General features: G+C 44.3%; 1 protein-coding gene across 1 annotated transcript in view; it reads left to right on the top strand.

The window, feature by feature from the left end:
• gria1a (glutamate receptor, ionotropic, AMPA 1a) overlaps positions 1 to 21,165 on the top strand; it is a 62,489-nt gene extending 41,324 nt beyond the window's left edge. Inside the window, exons 12-16 of the mRNA XM_034543376.1 lie at positions 9,194 to 9,392; positions 9,994 to 10,241; positions 13,253 to 13,367; positions 18,919 to 19,053; positions 20,998 to 21,165. Coding sequence (XP_034399267.1) covers positions 9,194 to 9,392; positions 9,994 to 10,241; positions 13,253 to 13,367; positions 18,919 to 19,053; positions 20,998 to 21,165 — 865 coding nt within the window. The remainder of the gene's footprint in view (positions 1 to 9,193; positions 9,393 to 9,993; positions 10,242 to 13,252; positions 13,368 to 18,918; positions 19,054 to 20,997) is intronic.
• Positions 21,166 to 23,794: the final 2,629 nt, after the last annotated feature.

Genomic DNA, 23,794 nt, shown 5'->3' with positions numbered 1-23,794 from the left:
AACTTTTGATCATACATGCATACGCGCTCGCCAGCAGAAACTAGTGAGACACACACCCACACACATACACACACCCCACACACACACTTACAGACCCAGAGGATCTCGCTGGGGTACCACACAAAGACACCACCATGCCCTCGGAGGCGCACACTCAAAATCAGCATGAAACAAAAACACGGTCCCACAGCGGCAGAGAGGGGTTTGCCGTAATCACAGCTGTGTGTGTGTGTGTGTGTGTGTGAACGTCTTCCCTCCCTGCAACCATGAATTATACACCAGGCCGGAGGCCACATGGGACCAGAGTAAACATTGCCAATAGTTTGCCTGGAAAGATGCTCAGAGGTTTGCTCCCTTGTAAATTGCGAGGAGCCCTAACGAGAGCGCTCACTGTGCCAGAGGCACTCTGTCCCACGGTAGAGGTGGTTGCTCTCACGGAGAGAAAGGCAGGCCGAGGGAGTCGAGGGGAGAGGAGTGAGATGACTAAAGTCTTTCTCAGCTCTACTGTTTGGAGTGCAGTGTGCTGCCATGGCAACCGCAAAGAGACACAGATATTGTTTTGTTTTTTTCAAAGCAGTGCAGCTTCACATCAAGTGGTCTGTGTAACTGCGGTATAGGAGTGCACATGCGTGTCATCGCTTTGTGTGAACACATCGGTCACAGTGCATGCGGTGTGAGTCCGTCGACGTGTGTGTGTGTGTGTGTGTGTGTGTGTGTGTGTGTGTGTGTGTGTGTGTGTGTGTGTGTGTGTGTGTGTGTGTGTGTGTGTGTGTGTGTGTGTGTGTGTGTGTGTGTGTGTGTGTGTGTGTGTGTGTGTGTGTGTGTGTGTGTGTGTGTGTGTGTGTGTGTGTGTGTGTGTGTGTGTGTGTGTGTGTGTGTGTGTGTGTGTGTGTGTGTGTGTGTGTGTGTGTGTGTGTGTGTGTGTGTGTGTGTGTGTGTGGAGAGTATTAATTTCCAGTGAACGTTTTGTGATGCATCCCTGTTTTCTGGCTGGAGTGACTATTTGGCTGTTGCGTATGCACGTGGGCGCAGGAGCGAGAGCGCCCGCCAGCGCTGACTTATCTCCGTCTACACGAGACCGAGGCAGTGCCCATGATATCACTGAACGACCGCGTGTCCAGCCGTGGACGCAGTGATGACGGCCATATCTCATTTCTCTTATGCACCACCTCTCAAGGGAGTCGTTCTGTCTGTATGACGCAAAGCAGCACTTAACGCCGACAAACAAACGTTAACGATTACATGGCATTTGAATCATAAGGCTTTTGGTCACATTTCCCATTCCGTACTTGAACGGGTATAATTAGCAGCTTTTGGTGAGGTTTGCTGCAGGCTGGTACCAACATTATCAGAATATTCTCTTTTTAACTCAATGGCATGGTAATGCTGACCTTTAGAAGGCCGATAGAGAGAGACAGCGAGACGTTTTAATAAATCATTCTTCTTTTTGTTGCTCCCTGCTCAAAGCTTGCATGTTGCTCTCTGAAAATATGCAATCTAACAAAACAGGAGCAACTAGGCAAACAAAAAATCAGAAGTAAACCAACCATTTTGCAGCAATACCGACCGGTAGCACATTATCATCCTCCGGAGCATCATTTAGCAATGTCGAGACGGAGAGAGGCAGAATGAAGTGGTAGGAAGACACTGTGAGCGTCGTGTTTTCTGGGGCCCGGCATGCACATCAAACCAATTTGGCGCGTCTGCTCGGAGCTTAGTTCAATTTTGAAGTCACGGCGGAGGACCAAAATGGTCCTTTTGCGTGTGGTTTCAGGAACCATGGTGACCTACATGGCAGCAGAGTTACATAACAAGGTAATCTGGTTCGTAAATACTTGATTGTGGTTAATTATCCAGACGTGCCCACATTAGTATGCATGTTTTTATCGGGCTGTTCTTCGCTGAGGAGGCTATGGGGAATCGAGAGCTTAATAAAACTTGTATCAACTCATAACATTTACAAGCAGCTCAGGCACAGTTGAGGAAATGCTAATTAACAGAAGTCCTGCGATACAAGTCAGCAAATTGAAGGGTATGTTGGAGCATTATAATGCAGCTGAGATGTTTGGGGACAATAACTCGTGTTTTTTGATGATGCACATTAGCTCCAAATCGCGTGCAGTGGGCAGAACAAACACCACGAGACATGTTGCAGTAAGCCCACCGTTCTCCGCCTGCACTGGGCAACAAAACTAATTATGTCATTCCTCATGGTTTGCCTCAATTATGAATTGATCACATGCCTTTACAGATTCTCAGGCGGATTCACAAAAATTGGATGCCGGCTGCGGGACAGCGCCGTGAATTGCGCGTCATTTTGAAAAGCGCCACCTGCCCCGTCTCAAGCTGCGTTTCACAAAAGAGATTGCATTGAGCGATACTGCACGGACAGTGCAATTTCCCTTTTCTTTTTTTTTTCTCTTCTTATTTTTTTTTGCATCTGATTGCAATTACCGATTTGGCAAATTATTAATGTTGTCTTTTTATCCCAGGTCCAGAGTCCCATCATCAATCGTAGCTCCGGTGTCCTTTGCCTCTCTTCAGCATCTCGTCTTTTGGAGGTTTAAAATGTGTTGGTGCAATTGATTATTAGCCAGTCAGTTTATAATCAAAATAGAACATTAACAACATCAGATGATGCTTAGATCTCAACACTGGAATCCCTGTCCACAAATTCACTGGCCTCCATCCACTCGCTTCTTTTGGGGCGAGTTTACGCCTCATGTACTCTGCGTCTTTTCTGACAACGCGGATTAAAGTTGCTGAGTACTTTGTTAAAGATGACATTTTTTGCCTCCTGTTCCTCTTTCGCCTCAGACACCTGAAGGAAAGGAAGTCTCAACTTCCTTTTGTTAGGAGATTAAGGTATCTCTGCCGGAGTATAATGTATTTTTATTTATTTGTTCTCGTCAGGGGGGAGATATTCCTTTTATTTTCAGAACTTCTTATCGACGGTTAAGTTAGCTAAAAACATGACGGTCATATTCCTCGCCTGTGCCGTGTAAATATTTGTACAATTTCAGGTTGGTCGTCAGCTTCAAAATCACTGTTGTCCAAACCTCGTGTGATGTGTGATGTTCCAGATGGAAATAGATCTTCAAAGGAAGCAGGCAGTCTTTTGTCACATTTTATTCTTTTATTCATTACTTTGTAATTCGGCTAAGGATAAGTCCAAACAATGTTTTCGGGCAAAAAAAGAAAATCCGTCACATACTGTTTTCTAGGACTTGTTTTACAAGAAAAGGGTCCACGGAGCCCCGGATAATTAGTTTCTTGTCATAATTAGTTTCTTATTTTTAATATCCAAAGAATTCAGTGAGAGCCGCCTTTGGTCAGACAGTGTTGTGCTGTGGGCTGAGACGTCGCTCTCCTCAGTGTCGCTCACTAAAAGCAACATTCTGAGTGCGCCGCCATGACACACTCCTTCTGGTTTTGGGTTTCTCTCGGTACCTTTTGGCCCCGGCACTACAAATTCCTGTCTCCTGTCTAATGGTGTGGCTTTTTTGATTGACATTGATTGACCTCAATTAAATTAGTTTAAAGCTGAAGGACAATTCAGTTAAATTCCTTTTTAAAGATTTCTGTTATGTATTTTTCTTTTTAAATGCAGCCCTAATTTTTTGTTAAAATGAGAGAAGAACATGTATTTATTATTAGAGTATGTACTCTTTATAATTAAATCTGTAATGATAAATATTGTTTGATTAAACCTTCTATGTTTGAATGTCAGATGTTGACTACATACAGATGTTAATACAACTATTGGCTACTTCAATACATATGGCACTAAATCATCAAGCAAATTAGACATTGTTGTGATGTTCCGGAACTGGACCTCGCTGGATTTTAATTGAATACCCCTGATCTACAGCACCTCAGGGCCTCTTGCTGTCCCTTGATATATAGAATATAGAATGGCTTTTTTTGTCAAAAAGCCATTCTTCTGTTCTCTCAGTCACCCTGTAGCCCATCTATAGCCTTGTTAAGCACCGAAGCCCCCCCCCCCCCCTCCGGTCAGAGCTTGTCCCGATAAATCGCTTAAAGCTCAGTGGAACTCTCTCCCGTCCTCAGATCTACATGTTGTGAGCGGTCCAGTTGTTTCCCAAAGTTCTGTTTCTAAAGCACAATTTAAATGACGAATTGCATTTAATAGTGAGGCAGGCAGTTCGTGTACCGATAAAAAATGATACAAAAAGTCCCACCCTGGTTTTCAGCCTCTGCAGCTTGTGTCTATATCTCGCAGTATTCCACAAACTCATTCCTCGCCATCACGCCTCGTGTGTCGTCTGTCTGTGCGTTTGTGTGCGTGACAGAAAACGTCCTCCTGACCGGCTCGTCGGACGCCTTTCGTGCTCCGAGAGTCCAGCCGCTTAGTCGACGACCATATTGAAAAGGACAATCTATTGAACGTTTGTAAGAAATGATTCACTAGTATATTAAATCCGGGAGCTGAGAGACGGGGATATCCCAGTCAGATTCGTTGTCAGGAATAAAGAAAACATGAACATTCTTCAATGATTAAACGTATTAAAATAAGAATATAACATATTAAAAAAACATTAAAAAAATACAAATGATTGAGAAAATACTAAAAATAAGACCTTACCAGCCATGGCTCGTCTTTCCTCGAACACATAGCGCAACCAACTTGATGTGGGAACGCTCAACATGCCTTATTTATTGCCGAAAAACATTTCTCAGCTTTAGTTCTATTCTTTTGAGAAGAACGTCTCAGAGGGATGCCTTTTTTTCGGAGATGCTTGCGACGCGGCGTACTCACAATGCACATCAAACCATTGAGGGCCCTGGACATCATCAAAGACCTGTTATGAATCAAATGAACTTCAGGAAAGAAGGATTGACTGCCAGCCAATGACGGTATAGAGGCCCAGAAAAGGAGAGAGAGAGATTCTCACCAGCATCAGCATACATCGCTTAAACAAAGTATTATTAGCTTCTGTTACATCAGTATTAATGAAGTGGCCCTGCTTAAGGTGCATTCCACCCTCTGTGGGTTTCTTTTTGTCTTGTTTGTGAATTCGCTCCTCGTTGTGCACCCAAAATGACTCTGATGAATGGTGGGGCAGCCCTAGACTTTTTGACTCACTATTTGTATTTTTTAAGAAATAACCAATGTGCCGAGCAATATAGAATATCAATTTCTACTTAGACGTGCATTTCTTTGGCTGAACCGCACAGAGAAGGTCTTTGTGTGAGGACACGTGAAGGCGCACACAGTCTCCCCGTACCTGCTGTGTGATCCTGTTGTGTTGATTAGTGGATGCACACTGTTGTGGTCTTGATATAAATAGCACTCCAGTTTTATGTTTTTTTTTTTTTATTCATATCTCAGGCATCTTTTTTTCACATTGTTTTTCACACGTGAGCTGTGGTTGCTAAGGAGATTTCCTGCCACAGCAGCGGCCAATTAGTCCGCACATACACACTAACACCTAAGACTCTGAATACACTGAGTCTGCATGTGTGTGTGTGTGTGTGTGTGTGTGTGTGTGTGTGTGTGTGCCTCTGTCTTTCTGCTTCTATCTATCTCTTTTTTTTTTTCGACTCGCACAGAACAAGTGTCGTCCATCCAGACGAGATATGGGGAGCGGCTGTGCCCAGCCATTAAGAACACACAGCTGTCTGGCTATTTTTTAAGAAGCAAAAAAAAAAGAAGACAAAAGCAGTGTAGCAGAAAACTCCTTTTCCATCCCTGATTTGTCTTAAAATCACTTTATAATTAGAGACCATTTTCTTTCTCATTTAAAGCTCTGTAATTCCTAATCCATTGTAATGTGGCCATTACTGGCTCATTTTTTACACTTCCTAAAGTCATTAGTCATTGCTAATTACCATATCCAATAGAGGAGGCCAGACGGGGGAATTCTAATGAGAGTTTAGTGCTTCTGAAGCAGCTGTGGGTGGAGATCATATAGCAGGGGATGGAGATCTGGGTCTGACATACTGTGGAGAGTCAGATCAGTTTTGCCGTCCGTCATAACAAATGAAGGAGTGGCGGTCTCTCATATGTTTTTCATATTAGCAACGGATCAAATGGCCATGTGACATCTGACGACCCAACAGATAATAATCTGACGACTCTGCAGTTTCCCTCAGCTCCATTATTTGGCTGTTCGGCTTTTAAATCGGTCTCATAAACCACATTTCCGCACCTGTTTTCTTTCATTGCACTAACTTCAATGATTCACATTGTATACGCCCACTCACATCTCACTCATTCTACTCAGAGAACAGGACCTTATAGACCTTGTACCGTGAACTTATGTTTCTTAATCCTTTTAACAAGGTATTACTTTTTGATCAATCTCTCTGGTATTATATATTATATTCTACACTTGGGCTATAGTGATGTCTTTTAAGGTTTTTGGAGCTTTAGACTCGTTGGTACAGTTTCTTTGTACGTCACTGCTGTGGAGCGAGCGCCGGCGCTGCTCCCTATTCCTTTTCTTCATAGTGCAATAAAAGGAGCAAAGGAGTGAATAATTGATTAATCATTGCCTTAACAAGACTATGAAATTACAGTGCTTGGAAAGATTTGCCTTACTTTAATAAGACAGCTTAGTTAATGTTTTACCCAGGTTGGCTGCCGCGCAATAATGTATGAGGAGTGGCGAGGACGCTCAAAGGAAGCGAGTTCAAAAGGAGACAAACAGAGACAAACAGGTCTGTGTTTGCCAGTCGCTATGCTCAGCTAGGGAGGTGAACACACACACACACACACACACAAGTCTCTCTTTCTCTCAGTCACACAGTAAATGGTGACCTGGTTGTTCTCTTGCACAGACAAACTCTCTCACACACACACACGTACACACACAAACTCACACCTTGTCTTCAGGAAGAAATAGTGTGTCTGTGTGTGTGTGTGTGTGTGTGTGTGTGTGTGTGTGTGTCTGTGCATACTTGAATCCATCAGTGTCAGTGCCAAAGCGTAGGCCATTGTTCAAACAAGCTCCTGTCACCCCCCCCCCCCCCCCCCCCCCACCCACCCCACACACACACACACGCACACACACACACACACACCCACCCCTACACACACACACCCCTGGGAGCACAGTGGACACGTCAGCTGGATAGAGGGGAAAGGAAAAAAAAGAGGAGAGAGCGAGGGAAAGGGAGAAAAGAAAAAGGGGATTGAAGGAGAAGGATGAGACAGCTGTTTACTGCCATCTCTGGAGGCCAGTAGCAGTCAAAGCTAAAGAGTTTGTCAGCCTCTGGTGGTACTATCCAGTTTACTTTTCATCTCTGCCATTTCTCTCTCTCTCTCTCTCTCTCTCTCTCTCTCTCTCTCTCTCTCTCTCTCTCTCTCTATCTGTCCCCTTCTCCCTCTCTCTCACTTGTGTTGCTGTTAAAGCCGAGCACACTTCCTTTGTTTGTCAATGTTTCCGTACTGGAACCGTCTTCAGGTGAACTGAGGCCTCAGTGTCACTCCTCTCTGTGTGACGCTGTGTGAACAATAGTTATAATCAACCATTTTCATTTCTTTCTCACATTTTATGGACAAATTAATTAAATCAGCAGATTCATTGATCGAGAGAACAGTTGTTGGGTGCAGCTCTCACTGTGATGTCCTTTGAGTATTCTTATTTTCACAATTAGATTTTTAAGCAATATTGATCTTTTTAACCACACTAACTCATATCATAATGTCATGAAACGCTGCAGCTTTTGATCTTTAACGTAATCCTGCCAAAACGTTCTTAAAATGTTATGATATTTGTACACTTGATCCATCCTGTGACATTTAAATCCCCCACTGGGGGATGTGCACCTACTGGTTCAACCTTTTGAACGGTATCGGCATGTATTTGATTATCCTTGTATGTTTAGTTTATCTTTTGACATCTCTAGATGTTGAATTCTTGTTTACAGTTTGAAAGACACGATACATTCACATAGAATTGTATTCATCTCTCTGGAAATTGTTGTGCAAAGTATATAATATCCGTATGGTTTGAACTCATTGACCTGAATTTGTTCCGCTGGCACTCTGTGATAGGTGGGTTTTTCTTGAGCTACGTTCACATTATTATACATAACACCAGATCTCGTTGCCTATGTAAACTCCCCCTGAAGAAGGTCTGGGGACCAAGATGTTGTGAAGTCACGAGTATCAACGGTTTCCTTTTCTCTTTTTTTCTTGACGTCTGTATCTTCACAAAGCTCAAATATGGAGAGTTTAGATGCAGGAGAATCGGGTATTGTTTGCTCCAATACTAAATATGCCCTGAGCTATGAGAGAAGGCATGTTGCACTGGGGGAGGGGGGGGGAGCTTAACCCTACCCTCTTTTGAACAGTGATCAGTGAAGTCAAGTCAAAACACACACACACACACACACACACTCAGAGAGGGACACCCTGCAGACAGCTCTGCACTCTCCCAACTGATTTTCAAAGGCTCTGCATCCATTCTGTTTGCTCCCTGGCTGCTCTTTCATCATCCACCCGTCATCTGAAAAGCATCTTAAATGATTACGTTTCAGCTTCTCCCCTTCTTTTTTAATACTTAATCTCGCCTTCATGTTCACGCTGCATTTGGCTTGACGGCACAAAGGTGAATCATGACAGCCTATTTTTGTTTCAGATTTGTGTCACTTTCCTTGCGTAAGCTCCGCCGCTCGGTGCCTCGCCGCTTGTCGGGCGACCTGATATGTAACGTAACATGATTTCTGCTGTCGCTGTGTGGAGCTTCGTCTTCTCTTGAGGTGAAGCGACGCGCACAGAGGAGGAGGGGGGGGGGGTGCGCAGGGATTTAAATCAGTTGTTTTTGTTGTTTATTATTATTTTGAAAGTGCAATTAGAGCAGTGGCTAAGTGTTCTCCTCTGCCTATTAATCCCCAACAATGAATGTGCGTGGTTCCATGAAACGTATTGGCAACTTTCTTAAAGTGAAATTAATTTGGCATGCAGGGAGCTGAGTGGGCCTTTGTGGAACTGGTTATCTTTCCTTAGCACATTGGTCTAAGCTCTCCAAGCTCGGTGGAATGACGAGTGTGTGATGCAGAGCATTTGGATGGGGTGAGCGAGGCACGGCTCTTAGATTGCTTTTCTTGATTGCGGAGATGAAATGCGTTTTCCAAGCCAGTGCATGAACACGTAATTTATTGTCGATTTGTCTTCCGTGTACCTGTTTGTGACCAACTGGAGATCCTGTCCTTCTGTTTTTAGCTCCCTGTCCGGCCGCATCGTTGGAGGCGTCTGGTGGTTCTTCACCCTCATCATCATCTCATCCTACACTGCCAACTTGGCTGCCTTCCTGACCGTCGAGAGGATGGTGTCTCCTATAGAGAGCGCTGAGGACTTGGCCAAGCAGACGGAGATCGCCTATGGAACCCTGGATGCCGGCTCCACCAAAGAATTCTTCAGGGTGAGAGACAAAGAATCCAGCGCTCATTCAAGCGATCCCTCGTGGGGAATACGCTCCTGCAACTTCTTCACAATAAAATCCACTCTGTGGAAGGCTTTTAATGTGAAGCAGCAGGCAGGGGGAGTCAACATTATGAGAAACGAAAGACAGCTGCAGTGGTAGGAGAGTGAACGTGAAACATAATTACAAACAGTAACGCATTATGTGAATGCATCATTTCATGTTGAATCCAGCACGACTTCACCACTAAAAATATAACCTATACTAAATATTGTAGAGCAGCTTCTCAACCACATTTTTTTTTTGTCATGCCATGTTATTCTTCTCATTTTTATTATTTTATCACAAGTGGACCTTAAGATCCAAAAGGTTGAGAACTCCTCCTGTAGAAAGCTAACTAAAGACTTTAAATGCATAAAATGCCTATTGATTGGAAATGCCAACCACGAATAACATCTCAAATTAATTCCATGAACATTTTACACAACAACAGCTTTAACACGGCATCAAACAGAATAAGAAATAGCTCATAAAGTATTCACGCTGGCGCCGACTCTTTCTCTGTCTTCCTATCTCGATCGTTCACAATTCTGTCTTTTAGAGGTCGAAGATCGCCGTGTTTGAGAAGATGTGGTCCTACATGAAGGCGGCCGACCCGTCCGTGTTCGTCAAGACCACGGACGAGGGCATGATGAGAGTCAGGAAGTCCAAGGGCAAGTATGCCTACCTGTTGGAGTCCACAATGAACGAGTACATAGAGCAGAGGAAACCGTGCGATACTATGAAGGTGGGAGGAAACCTGGACTCTAAAGGTTATGGCATCGCCACGCCCAAGGGCTCCCCTCTCAGGTAAACTCCTGCCACTGCGGCGTAGCTGGATAAAAGCCTCCGAGGGCTTTTATTGGAGCTTGTGCATGAGCAGCATCTGTGTCGCCGGTTGAGTTGTCCATCAAGCTCATTTATTTCATCATTCATTCAGGCATCTTTTTCTCATATTAACACAACGTGCCGTGCTAATCAGACATCGAGCGCATGGCGTCCATTTCAGCCTACTTCATTTAACTTTTCTTTTGCACACTGTCACAACAACATTTACACCTTCATCATGCCCCCGTGACTCGTTGTTGGCGTCTGCATATGTGTGTATGTAGCTTGCCTTTTCATAGCTGACTTGTGAGCCTGAGCAGAAGTGTAAAGTAGGAGAGCGAGTCCTCTGTAAGCAACACTTGTCTTCCCTGCTGCCCCCTGATTACATTCGGAACCTTCTTCTTGAGCACTTTGTGGTGGCTGGTTTCACATCTGCTTTGAAACTGAAGCATCCCCTCAAACACACAAAACCGCAAATGTACCTCTCACCAACCCAACAGGGCCCTTGAAAGCAGGATTACGCCTTAAAGGACTACATCCCATATGGCTACTTTGCCACTTCCGCCAAGGCTCACACCCTAAATGCGAAGTCAGCAGAGTTGAATTCATATTTGCCACGTCCGATGTGATAACTGATGTCGTGAACGATAATTCATAGTGGAGGCACTTTTTTCTGCCGTCCACGTCCAAGACCAGCAGCTGTCTTTTCATAATGCATTAGCCCCCTTAAACATTCCCATTCATAATATTTCCTTGCAACTGCAGAGAGAGTGCAGGAGCTGGTGTCGTCTGAAGCTTTTAATCTATCGCTAATAGGCCTCGTTCATTTTAATGAGCGGAGCCATATGGGGAGATTTCGTTCAATCTCGCTTTGGATTCATTCGGGGTTCCCTCCTTGGTTGACAGCCAAAGGTCAGAGGACGGCGACAAGAAATGTCCCGTATGTCTTACTCAAAATCTCCATTTAAATTTAGTACACTTTACGTTTCCTCCAGCGAGTAAGTGCTGTGTGACAAGACACACCTGGTGAAATGAATCAGCTCCCAAGCCATGTAGTCAGATTGGTCCAACCAGACAACATACAGGAGCTATGGGAAGCAGTGGTGAACTGCAGAGGATGGCCCCATTTCCTCTCTCTCTCTCTCTCTTTGTGATACTCATTAACAGAGTGATGTATGTTATTCTCTGGTCATTCACAGATGTCTGATACTGAGTCTCGTCAACATTGGTAACTGGTGTAAAGTGTTGTAGTTAAGAAAGATCATTTCGAGTGATTGAAAGTAGAAGTCGAAATTGAATATCGGTGCTTCTCGCATGGGATCAGACATCAGTGAGTGTCCAGTGAATTCAAAGAGTTGAGTTCAATCATACCTGCAATGCATTGTTAACGCATCAATTTGATACCGGTGCTCTGTTTTCTTTCTCCAAAATGTCTTTGTCTTGTTCCCATGTTCTAACTGCGGACAGACACACCACCAAGTTAATATTTCATAATACATATAACATACGGAGTTCCTCCTATGAGATTACTGGTGATGCCTACATATTCAGGCCACACAAACAGATGTTACTCTGTCCATGCAATATTCTGGGGCGGCTTACTGACACAAAGTGCAGAAAACGCTCTAAAGAAAACATCATGTCATTTTTTGCTCACATTAGCTAACTGGGAATGACACTGTCAGCACAGTAAAAGCTTACCACTTCCTGCACATTGACAGGCTTTTATTGTGCTTAACAATAGAGAGTAACAGCAGCACCGAACATATTCATATATATATATGTGTGTGTGTGTACAGTTTTCATATTGCACTGCAGGCCTAATTGAAAGTAACACTTTGAAAATAAATATACTAAAATTCTTCCTTTTACAGGATGTGCTGACGGTCTTCAAACTGCACTCTGTGATCAGTCTGAAATGTTCTGTATATATTCTCCCTGCTTCATTTCTGACATGTATGCTGTCCAGCCACTGCCATGCCTGCCTGACTGTTAGCCCCCATCCCACCGAACATACAGTACAGTAGCCTCGCTCACATCCGCTCACCTCAAGCCGACTGACCGACAGGTCGCCATGTCCACGCACTTTTGACTTCTTTCTTTCTGCCTCCTCCCACTGGGCTGAGAAAGAAATCAGAGGTTTTACCAGCTCCCAGGAGACCTGTGTTCCCTACAGCTGTGCTGTGCGCTCAGGTTTGGGGGGAAAGACTCTTCCAGCGTCGGCTGGTGAGAAAGGCAGCATATCACCAAACCAAATTATCACTGCGAGGAAGAATTGACACTGATTTGGGGCAAAAGACAATCTGGCAAAGGCTGTCATCTTCGACTTCCTTAATGCAAATTCTGATTGCCGATTGTGCCTTTCTGTGATCCGGGGGTGGGGAGAGTCTTTGTCCACAGCCAGTCAGCTGTAGGAAATACACACACACACACACACACACACACACACACAGAGGAGGGAACAAGCATCCCTTGGGGAGATGCTTTGGATGAGCTGGTTCATATAGATCCGTGCTCAGGACTCTGTCTATAGTTGGTCACACAGTTTCCCTTTTAGTGTGTTTGAGGAATAGACTTGTGGAATCAAACCGGACAGTTAAAACCTTGAAAGCCTATGTCTGCAGTTATTGGTTGAATATTGATAGGTTAGTTACCATAGCAATCTGTATGCTGGCGCCACCGAAAGGAAATGAGCCTCTGTAGACAGACTTCCACATCCAGTGTATCTCCATTTCTAGTGTCAGCTATGCCTCCTTCTGAGGCCCCTGCTTGGTAAAACCTGACTCTACTGCCATATGGGCACTCAGCATTTCCGCTCCATTGCAGAAACACAACTAACACGCGCATCTAAAACCAGCACTCCTGCCTCATATCAGTAGTTACACACGCAGGAGTTTATAATATTAAGTCGATGTTTCCATGATCACCACCGCCATGCGACCACTCTCTCTATATCTGTCTCCTAATGGCTATCATTTTACATTATTTTCAAGAAACCCAGTAAACCTGGCAGTGTTAAAACTGAACGAGCAGGGCCTCTTGGACAAATTGAAAAACAAGTGGTGGTACGACAAGGGAGAGTGCGGCAGCGGGGGCGGGGACTCCAAGGTCAGAGCCAGTTTGATAAACCCTGCGGGTAACCCACCACCACTGGGAGTGGAGGGTTGTGGGGAGAGGGGTAGCCGGCAGGCCCACGCTACACTACCACTCAAGCAACACTTAATGCCTCTGCGGTGTGGCGAAGGGCAAAGCAACAGTGTCAAAGGAGGGGGTCGGGGATTATAGCCTATTTGGCAGGCGCTGGGCTGAATTTGAAAACCGCAGAGGGGGGAATTTTGTATCATCCACCCTGAACAAACAAAATGAATGTGGATGATTTCAAATTGATCAGTGTATTAAACCAGCAGCATCCCTGGTGCTCAATGATGTTTTAGGAGCCCCTGTAGGCTCTGGGATGTACCTTACATTTTGTGACAAAAGATACAATTGAGACCTCCGTGTTGCACAAGTGGAGGGTAAGCAGTGTGCCGGCTACCCAAAGTGATATAGTAATACACATCTACTGCCTTAGGGAACAAGCCAACAAAGATAGATGGAGTATTAATGCATATCACTTTGTTTCTAATGATGTTTATGCTGTATATGTGTGTGTGTGTGTGTGTGTGTGTGTGTGTGTGTGTGTGTGTGTGTGTGTGTGTGTGTGTGTGTGTGTGTGTGTGTGTGTGTGTGGGTGTGTGGGTGCGCGCGTGTGAAAGTGTGTTTATTTTTATTTTTATCATGGAGCAAGCTCAAGCATTAACGTGTGTATGTATTTGCTGCTCTGTGTCTCTGAATGAATAACATAAAATAACATGGTATAATATGTTATTTATGTTATTTCCTTATGGTTGGAAGAATCCCAGTAAACCTAGCGGTGTTGAAACTCAATGAGCAAGCCGTCTTAGACAAACTGAAAAACAAATGGTGGTACGATAAAGGAGAGTGTGGCAGCAAGGACTCCGGAAGAAAGGTTAGTCTCCAACCCAAACCTGTCACCTCACAGCACCTCCCAGCACAACCCTGCCCTGATCCTAGACCAGCTCCCAAGCCCAGCCCTCAGCCTCCATTACACTGAGCAATACTCCCGTGTGTTTTTTACGAGTACCACCGTAGTGGCCCAAACATAAGACACATTTTGATGAGATGCACCCAATGAAAATGTCAAACATATCAACAGTCAGTATTTTCAGTCAAGTTATGAAGGTGACAATGTACACTTTCGGATGAATTTGTTCATTCATTGAAAATTATGTCAATGCATCACTCTACTGAAAGAAACAATTTATTCAAATCCCTTTGGCTGCAGCTTTTGAATCTCAATTTTGAGTCAAAACAAGCCAATCCGTTAGCCAACATCCGACCGTTAGCACTTTCTTTTCTGTCTGCTGTAACGTTAGCATGAGGCAGTAGTAAACGTGTGTACCAGCAGCCACTGTGACCAGTGCCAATTAAAAGGCCTGCATTGTGAATGCTGGAGCATAGTGTAACAGAAATACAAAATAGAGCAGGGTCATAAAATCAGCCAGCTGACTCTGTAATATCAGTTTTACAGCAATATCTGTCTGGGGTTTGCTAACATTAGCCAACATTCGCCATAAAAAGCTAAAGACATGGTCTTATATTTGGGCCAGTACTCTGGTGGTGCTCTTGTGTCTATTTCTCCCCACTGAGTTTGTGTTTTCAGAGATTTAATGTTCATTACCAGCGTGTGAATACATATCGTGTGGTGGATTAATTAGGAGTGTTACAATGTTTTTATATATAGGCAATACAGTCACCGTGTATTCCACTTCCAAAAATAGATTTCCCAAAAAACACACAGACGATCAAGTGCGATGATAACCTTGAGCTTTGTGCTCTATGTAGATTGAATATGAATCATTCTAAAAGCAATTTGCAACTCCTTCCCAAGGAGAAAGAATTAGAGAAAGAAACGGATTATGATATTAGGTCATTGGACGTTGCTGAACCCCCTCAAACACGTTGAGCTTTGCATTCTGGCTCTTATGATAATGCTGCCCCCAAACTCTCTGTCACTTTAGCGTGTACATGTATGGATGCAAACCCTGTCAATCTGCTACAGCGCAACCCCCAGTCTCACCTTTTGCTCTCCAGCTCAGGTATCTCTGGAGGTGTTTGTCAGCTGGCGCTCTGATCCCGGTGCCAAATATATATTTTTCCCTTGCTCATTTCTTTTGATACTTGAGCACGGAAGCGTCAAAGCGTGTGTCATGAAGGGCTGAGTGTCCAGGGAACACAGCGCTTTTAACTTAGCAACTCAACTCAAATCTGTCTGCTCACCGTGTAGCCAGAGCCAGCACCTACGGGTGACAGTGCCCTCGATCTTCTCCTCCAACTCTCCACACGGAGCAAATAAGCTGTACTTTCAATATTTGGGGCGGCACTTACAACCTCAATATGTGCTGCTTTTTATTTGCAGCAATTTTCTCATCTGCTTGAAAATCTCCCAAGCTCTCCAAAACAACTCCAACTCTGCTACTCTCAACAGGCATTAGCTGTGTGAGAGACACTTCATTAGTGGCTGTTTTCATTGGTTGGTTTTAATGGGTTTAAAACACACACACACACACACACACACACACACACACACACACACACACAGAGAGCCTATTTATTCCAAAACATTTGGCCTCTAGGACCAACACTAGGAACCTCGGTGAATACAGCTCCGGGGGATTCGTGTACCGTATTTTCCGCACTATAGGGCGCACTGGATTATAAGGCGCACTGTCAATGAATGGTCTATTTTCGATCTTTTTTCATATATAAAGCACACCCGACTATAAGGCGCATTAAGCGAAACAAAACAGTCAGTCAGTCAAACTTTATTAAACGTGTTCACAATAACTCTCAACATTGTTCAGTTGTAACACGTAAAAAAAACCAGTCTGATACCGCTAAATCAAACGTTAGCGTAACTCTGTGTGGTCTTCTTTACTTTACAGGTCATCTTCTTGCTTCCTCCACTTCCGTACCATTGATTCATTAATGTTGAATTCTCTCTCAGCGGCTCTATTCCCAATGTTCTACTGCGTGACTGATAGCCTTGAGTTTGAAGTCCGCGTCGTAAGCGTGTCTCTTGACAGGTGCCATTTTGGGGTCCTTATACACACACACTGTAATATTATGGCGAAGCACAGTATGTATTACTCCGCGACGCTCCTGACTACGGTAGCCGTAAAGGGGCGTTTACACCAAACGCGTTGCAAATCTTTTTCCGCGTCTGGATCCCATGTAAAGTCAACGCCCAGACGCGTTTGGTTGAAATTCGCCGGGCGTTGCGAAATTTCGCCAGAGTTGAAATATTTCAACTTCTAACGCCAGCCAATCAGCGTTGAGATGCTCCGCCCGTTGGGCTGCTGCTGCTCTGGTAGCGCTGGAAGCAGAAGTTATCGAGGCGGAGTCGGTGAAACTCCCCGAGCTGTGTGAGCCTACGGGTGATGTTATGAACTCAAACACCAGGGCGTTAGATGTTCCGACGTTTATGGGATGTCCACAACAAGTATAAAGCAGAACTAGTGGTTATTTTGACCGTGATGGATGGAGGAAATTATAACTGTTTTTACCGAGACAAGCCACAGAGATAGGCCACGCCCCCTTTTTGCAATTTGTTGCGAAAGACACAAATGAACACAACTTGACTGGCGAATAAACAGACGCGAGTTATAAAGCTGTTTGGTGTGAACGCACCATAATGCTGCAAGCGGTGCAGCTTTGTAGTTTACCAAAGTCGTACTAAAACATTTTGACAGAGCGCCGTGTACCACACAAAATCGCTTCGAGGTCAGTAAGCACAACCAGAATTAATTCATAAAAAAGGCGCTCCGGATTATAAGGCGCACTGTCGTCTTTTGAGAAAATTGAAGGCTTTTAAGTGCGCCTTATAGTGCGGAAAATACGGTAAATTAAGCATATGAGAAGGAAATGGTTTGAGAAATCATCGCGACCATGTTTGATGCAAAACACCTGCAAACTACTCAGTCCTCCATAGCACATAGTTTGACGCACGTTCCATGGTGGTAAAACCAAATTGACATTCAACAATGCTACTAAATGACAGGGTGCATCTCGATAACGTTTGGCCAAAATTCAGACTAAATGTATTCAAATACAAATTTCCCCTTGGGGTTAAAAACTATTTATTGAAAAGAAAAGACCTAAGATAAAAGCCTTAATGTAGCGGTAAAATAGAGACACAATAAAGCTTGCCATGTGCCCTCAATCTCCTCGAGTGACACAACGGTATCGCTAAAACAGATTCACATGAAATAGCGTCCTCATTAGACAGCGATTGTTCCATGAGAGCCCCCTACGTTGACTGAATTAAGTCTCAATGAGCGCATTTAATTACGGACTATAAATAGGCATGAATGTAAGTAAGTGCCATTGAGATAGAGAATAACGACCTATAATGTGGAGCAATGTTAAACTACGAGACGTGTTTGTGCTGTTGCTGCATGAATGCATGTGTTGTGGGGCGTTAACACACTTTACCTGTACCTTGGGTTGACGTAATGGTTTAATTTAGGCTTTGTTTGTCATGTTTAGAAATGTATAATTAAGTCATAGAAACTCTTGATCAGTATCTTTTTTCATTATCTCGGGCCTGTCTCACAAAGCAAGGCTCGGGCTTTTACATATTCCTCAATAACTGGGCTGACATTTGAATATGCTAAGTAGCCTGGAACCCGGGAAATAAAAAGGTTTGTCTTTTTCTCTTATGAAGAAAGAACTGTTTGATTAATGTTGCTTAAGTAGATGTGGAGAGTAGAACTGCAGGAGTAGGATTAGTTAAATTAAAAAAAACTTGACCAAAATGTAGCTTGAATAAATCACTGGGACCTAATTGACCTGCTTCCTTTTTCTTTTTATTAAAAAGGCTGATCACCGCTCAGTAAAACATAATTGTTTAGAGTATTATTTATATGACAGTGTCATCATGAGGTCACCTCATATTCTCTGTTCCTGCAAAGGTGAAACATGAATCTGACAGTTTATATTTAACCAAAGCAAAGTTATATGCAGCAGTAGATTTTAATAAAGGCTTTTCAAACTACTCACTGATCTTTTTTTTTTTAGAAGCCCTGTTTTATAGCCAGAGAGGAACACTGGCATATATATCCTAAATAATACATCTGATGGAACAAATTATCTTAGTTCCTCTGTGCTCTCTCTCTCATTTTAACGTGATATTAGTATTTTGTCCCTCCTGGGATCCTGTAGGGATGCTGCTAGCCCCGACTCTAGCTATTTTTTGTCTGAAAAGCCAGAGTTGCATCCAAAGTTATCCAGCTAACTTATTAAATCCTACTTTGTGAGACAGGCCTTAAAAGTGTTTTATTGTTGATGTTTTATGTTTGTCTGTCGTTATTTCTGTGTGTCTTGTCCTTTGAACTTTTATATACATTATTCTTTGTGTGACTAATGTAAACTGTGTGTGTGTGTGTGTGTGTTTGGATTTGAATCCCTGCACTTGTTAGTAAAACTTAATATGTGCGAGTCACTGTGCGTGTGTCCTCAGTCTTTGGTCCTATGTGTGTGAAGCTGTACTCTCGTCTCCACTGTCGCTCCTCACCGTCCGACTCCCCCTCCCTTCCAGGACAAGACGAGCGCTCTGAGCCTCAGCAATGTGGCGGGAGTCTTCTACATCCTGATCGGCGGCCTGGGCCTGGCCATGCTGGTGGCGCTGGTGGAGTTCTGCTACAAGTCCAGGACCGAGTCGCGCCGAATGAAGGTGTCCACCGCGCGAGCCGCTGCCGCCTCAGCCGCTCAGGCCTTTCACTGCTCAGCCTTAGACAGTGGTGCTAGCGCCCCCTACACAGAGCTGCAGAGCTACGGCCTGTACGGCAACAACACTGTTAAGATATAAGGCCAGAGCACAGCCACGGGGTAGGAAACGCTGCGATTCAAACCATGATGATGATGATGATGATGATGATGACATCCGCCTCCTCACCCCTCCCGCCCATCTAACCGTGATCACAGTAGGGCCTCTTACGGCTTCCACCGCAGTGCAAACGCTGTCCTCTGCCTCTCTCTCCCTCTGCAGCTACTCGCTCAGTCTTCACGTCACTGGTCTCCTGCAGTGTTGTTCGATCACTTGATTCTAAAATTGCCCTCATGCCTGTTTCTTTGTGATCTGAAGCCCACGTCTTTTTTAGCGCTGTGGTTGACATGGTAACAAGACTAACAGGCCGTTTCTTCTTGCGCGAGCAACGCGGGGTTGTTAACATATAGCATCTTTAGTGTTAACCTTTAGATGGCAACCCTTTACATTGTATTATATTGACTATATGTTGATATAAACGTGTCATTTTTAACGGTAGATAATATAAAAACACTTTACATTTACATTCACAAAAGGGCAGCCTGTAGTCAAATCCCATTACTACCGTCATTAAAAATTATCTCGTAGCACACATGCACGAATGAAGGCATTCCAACATTTGCAGCACAGGTATGAAGGCAATTTGAATTACAGTGGTACATCTACCTTCCTCTGTCGCTCTGACCAAATCTCTCCCCTGCTCCCTCTCCTCTTTTTGCTAAATGTCTCGCAAACGCAGGGCCCATTGTAGTGAACATCCTTTATATGTATACCATAAGGCAGGCCTGGTGCGGCTCACATGTGTTCCATCTCTGCTTCAACCTCGAACAGTCGAACTGTCGTATGTGCACAAATCTGCAGGAATTGTGGCTTTTAAAAAAAATTTTTTTTTAAAACTCCTCCGACAGCAGCGATATCGTAGCTGTTAGTCATCGGCTTCGTGGATCAATTTTCAACAAACAACCCTTGATTCATTCTTCAACATCTCTCAGCCTCTCGCTGACACGCTCTTCGTGTAAACAGCAACAAAAAACAGAAGAAGAAGCAAAGCAGGGCCAAGACGAGGAGGGATCTTCGGCGTGAATCTCTTATGTTTTAATCAGCCCACGAAGAGGCACCTGATCAGTATGCTGATGAGCTTGGCGAGCGGCCTATTAGTGCAGCGGTGCCTTTATGCTGCGTGGCTTGAAAGAAACATCAACGCCGTTCCAATTAGAGGCCGGTGTAATTCTCCAATGCCCACGCAGCACTCACCGGTCGCTCCATATCTCGTGCGTTTCGCCCAATTTAATCAGCGATAGAATACTAGACACCAGAGAAGGAACACACACACACACACACACATCATTATGTCGCCTTTCGAGCCCAGTGGCTTTCATTGCGCTAGACTGGAGAATGGAGGTCTTAAACCAATGAGTGAAGCGTCAGCTCCCTCCTTACTGCCCACACTTCACTCTGCTCCTCCTGTTACAAAGTAGACCATTGATGCACATCGGACGGCACCGTGGTTTACCAGCCGCCAACATCACTCAGGCCCAGATACAGAGGGTGAAAGCTAGCACCCTACGACTCCTGAAGGCTCATTCTGCTCCTGGTTTTCGTGGCGTGCCAGCACCACAGTCATAAACAGCTGCTTATGCGCATATAGTCATGTAATGAAGAAAGAGAAACTGCATAGCTTATGTTTACTCCACGACGGTATAGCTGAAAGACCTTTTTTTTGAAGCACATATTGCTTTGCGCTGCTGGCTCTGACTGTTTCTCTGCTCTGATAATAATGCATGCATGTGTGTTAGACTAAAGATCTGGTGTGTAGACTAACTGGACTCCCTTCCTGTTTGTTTCTGACAGCAATCCATCAACGACGCCATGCGCTGCTCCACCCTGACCAGGATGAGTGGCAACGGGAGCGGCGGAGAGAACGGGCGAATCCTCACCCACGACTTCCCCAAGTCCGTTCAGACGCTGCCCTGCATGAGCCACACCGCCAGCATGGGACTGGGTGCCTCCGGCATGTGATCGTCACGTGACTGTGCTGGCGGCGGGGAATAGGCAGGGCGGGGCAGAAGAAGAGCACTAAAGACTCTTAATGACCTCAGAAAACATGGCCGTTTTGGTTTGACCCATCCACCCCCGACTGGCTGTCAACGCGCCCGACCTGAACAAGACTCAACCTACTGCCAAAATGCACTCTCGAACCGCTCCGTACAAACTACGAAGAGACTCGCAACGTTTTTTTTCTTTTTTTAAATACGTGGATACGCTTGAAAAAGAGATATTGAGGGAAGAAAGGAAGAAAAAAAAAAAAAGAAGTGTGCTGCAATAAAGAAGCCGTCAACGGGGCGTGTTTTTGAATTTTTTTACAGTGTTCATTTGTGTGAGAAAAGGAAAAAAAAAAGAACTTTATTCTTCAGTGTGACGCCTGCGCTGTGCCATTTCGATGGAGCTGTTGACGTTCGTCTGCGTGTGCAATACCTTCAACTCCACTGCTGACCTTGTACTACCTAGATGCTTTCTGATGTCTTTGCACAGATGTGGCAGAGGAGGACAAAGACTGCTGCGATGGTGCGATATTGTTTTGGGACACTCCCGCTCTCGTTCGCTCACATTTACGCGCCATTTCTTTTGGAAGGACCAAGTGCTCTGTGTAGCATAGCCAGTTTTTATGATATAGTATATGATTGACACTGAGGTTACAGCGCAGAGAGCTGTGTCAAAAGTAGTTTGATTTGATTTATCCTCAGCTGAAGGTCAGCGCCGGTTAAATCCGCGGCTGACCAGGCGACAAAAAAAACGTGCATTGCTGCTACACCTCATTCAACACGTCATGCCTTGTCTTTGTGCCATAGGACCATTCTCACAGATACACTACACACGTGTTGCTGCTGGGTCACTTGTTTGACAAGCAGGTAGATGAAGAGTTTGACTATTCAATGATCAGAAAAACAGATTCAGAAAGGAGAATGAAGGCGATAGAATAGAGCAAACACACAGATGCATTGTTCTGTGGCTACGGACTGAGTGACCTTACACTGTATTCTACTGTTGTGACATTCATAGCATATCCATTGATATACTAGGGGGTCTATTTGCAACACGCGTTCAAGAAGAAAGATTGACAAATTCAGATATAACCTGGAGAAGATATTGCTCTAACTATTGTTGGATGGTTTGCTGCGTAGTCCACTCCCTCCTGTGATGTATTTTCAGAAAATTCCACCTGAAAACATTTCAATACTCGCAACTCAAAAGGACTATTGGTGATGTACTTTGCATTTCTTGGCCCGTTTTGTCAGTTAGTGGATTTATTTTATATTCCCTTGGGTGACTGACCAACATTGACAACAGCAGAAAACAGACTTTAGGTCATGTTGTGATTTAGAAGGAAAGGACAGACAAAGAATGAGGCTGGCAGGATTTTATATATATATATTTCTCATTGTCAGAAACCCCCACAGAAAGGACATGACAACAATGCGTTGGTTATCATGTCCTTTCTGTGAAGCAACACTGAACCTGACCGTGCATTTCCTAATAAATATATAATATTTTGAGGGTATTTAATACTTTCTTAGCTCCCTACTCACCCCTAAGCCTATTGATTCCGACAGAAGACATACATAATTATTTAAAAGCAGTTCCTAATGACATAGTTTGATTTTAGAAATATGCTCAGTATTTTTCTAAAACAACTGGGCACTGTAGTTTTAAGAAAATGTTGCTTTAACAGAAGTATATAATGCATGTGTTGGGGACCCTAATCCTTCTCCTTTAAACTCATCAGTCTCCCAGGTGAAAACTGTCAAAGGGACACGGTGAGAGTTTTGCTCTATGCATCGCAGTAAAGGTGCGTTCTACGTCCTCATGCAGCACCGGTTCCTCTCACCTCTCACTTTCCCTCTCTCCACCTGCACAAATGTTCCCCTGCAGAGAGAGTACAGCCGTTTGACCACCTGTGTGAACAGAAATCACGTGGAGAAGGGGAAATCATCAGCTTAAGTCCACGCAGATGAAGAAAAAAGGGCCAATTGCTGTAATTCATCACAACACAAGTCCTGAAATGCACTGAACATCACCATCATCATCATCATCATCATCATCATCATCACAGTGTCCAAAGGTGTGAATTTATTTTGAGGTGACTTGAAGGTCGTTGCTTGAAATGGGATTTCCAGAGCCGCCGCATGCCAGAGGTCATCTTTAGATTACGTAGCGCACAGTCTCGTTGACCTCGGGTTCACAGCGGAGGCCAAGCGTCTTTACAAAGGCTGCACTCATCCCCGGCTTCCGCAGCTGGCTGTGTATGATTTCTCTTGTCTTCTTGAGTTCCTGCTTTGAAGAATATGGTACCAAATCTGATATATGACCTCCCTGTTTCTCTACGTCGTCATATGCGCGAGACAAATTGGCAGTCAGAGTTTACTGAAATCATACATATGTCCACCTGTCGTGTATATAAAAGGCTTCTCTCTTCCCATAGTGAAAATATGTGTTCCGCTCCCCCATCATGCCTCAGTGTACCTGAATTAGTTACCTACCGCGTGAGTACTTTTCCTTTCCTCCCTTCATCTATGCGTCTTGTTTTGCTGATGTTGTATTAATTAGAACACGGCACAGCACTCTTCAGTGAAGGCTTTGCCTTCAGACA

This window comes from Cyclopterus lumpus, chromosome 10 (genome assembly GCF_009769545.1).
Source record: "Cyclopterus lumpus isolate fCycLum1 chromosome 10, fCycLum1.pri, whole genome shotgun sequence".
Classification (NCBI taxonomy): domain Eukaryota; kingdom Metazoa; phylum Chordata; class Actinopteri; order Perciformes; family Cyclopteridae; genus Cyclopterus; species Cyclopterus lumpus.
The sequence above is the reverse complement of the archived record's forward strand: the minus strand, read 5'-3'. Positions and strand labels throughout refer to the sequence as shown.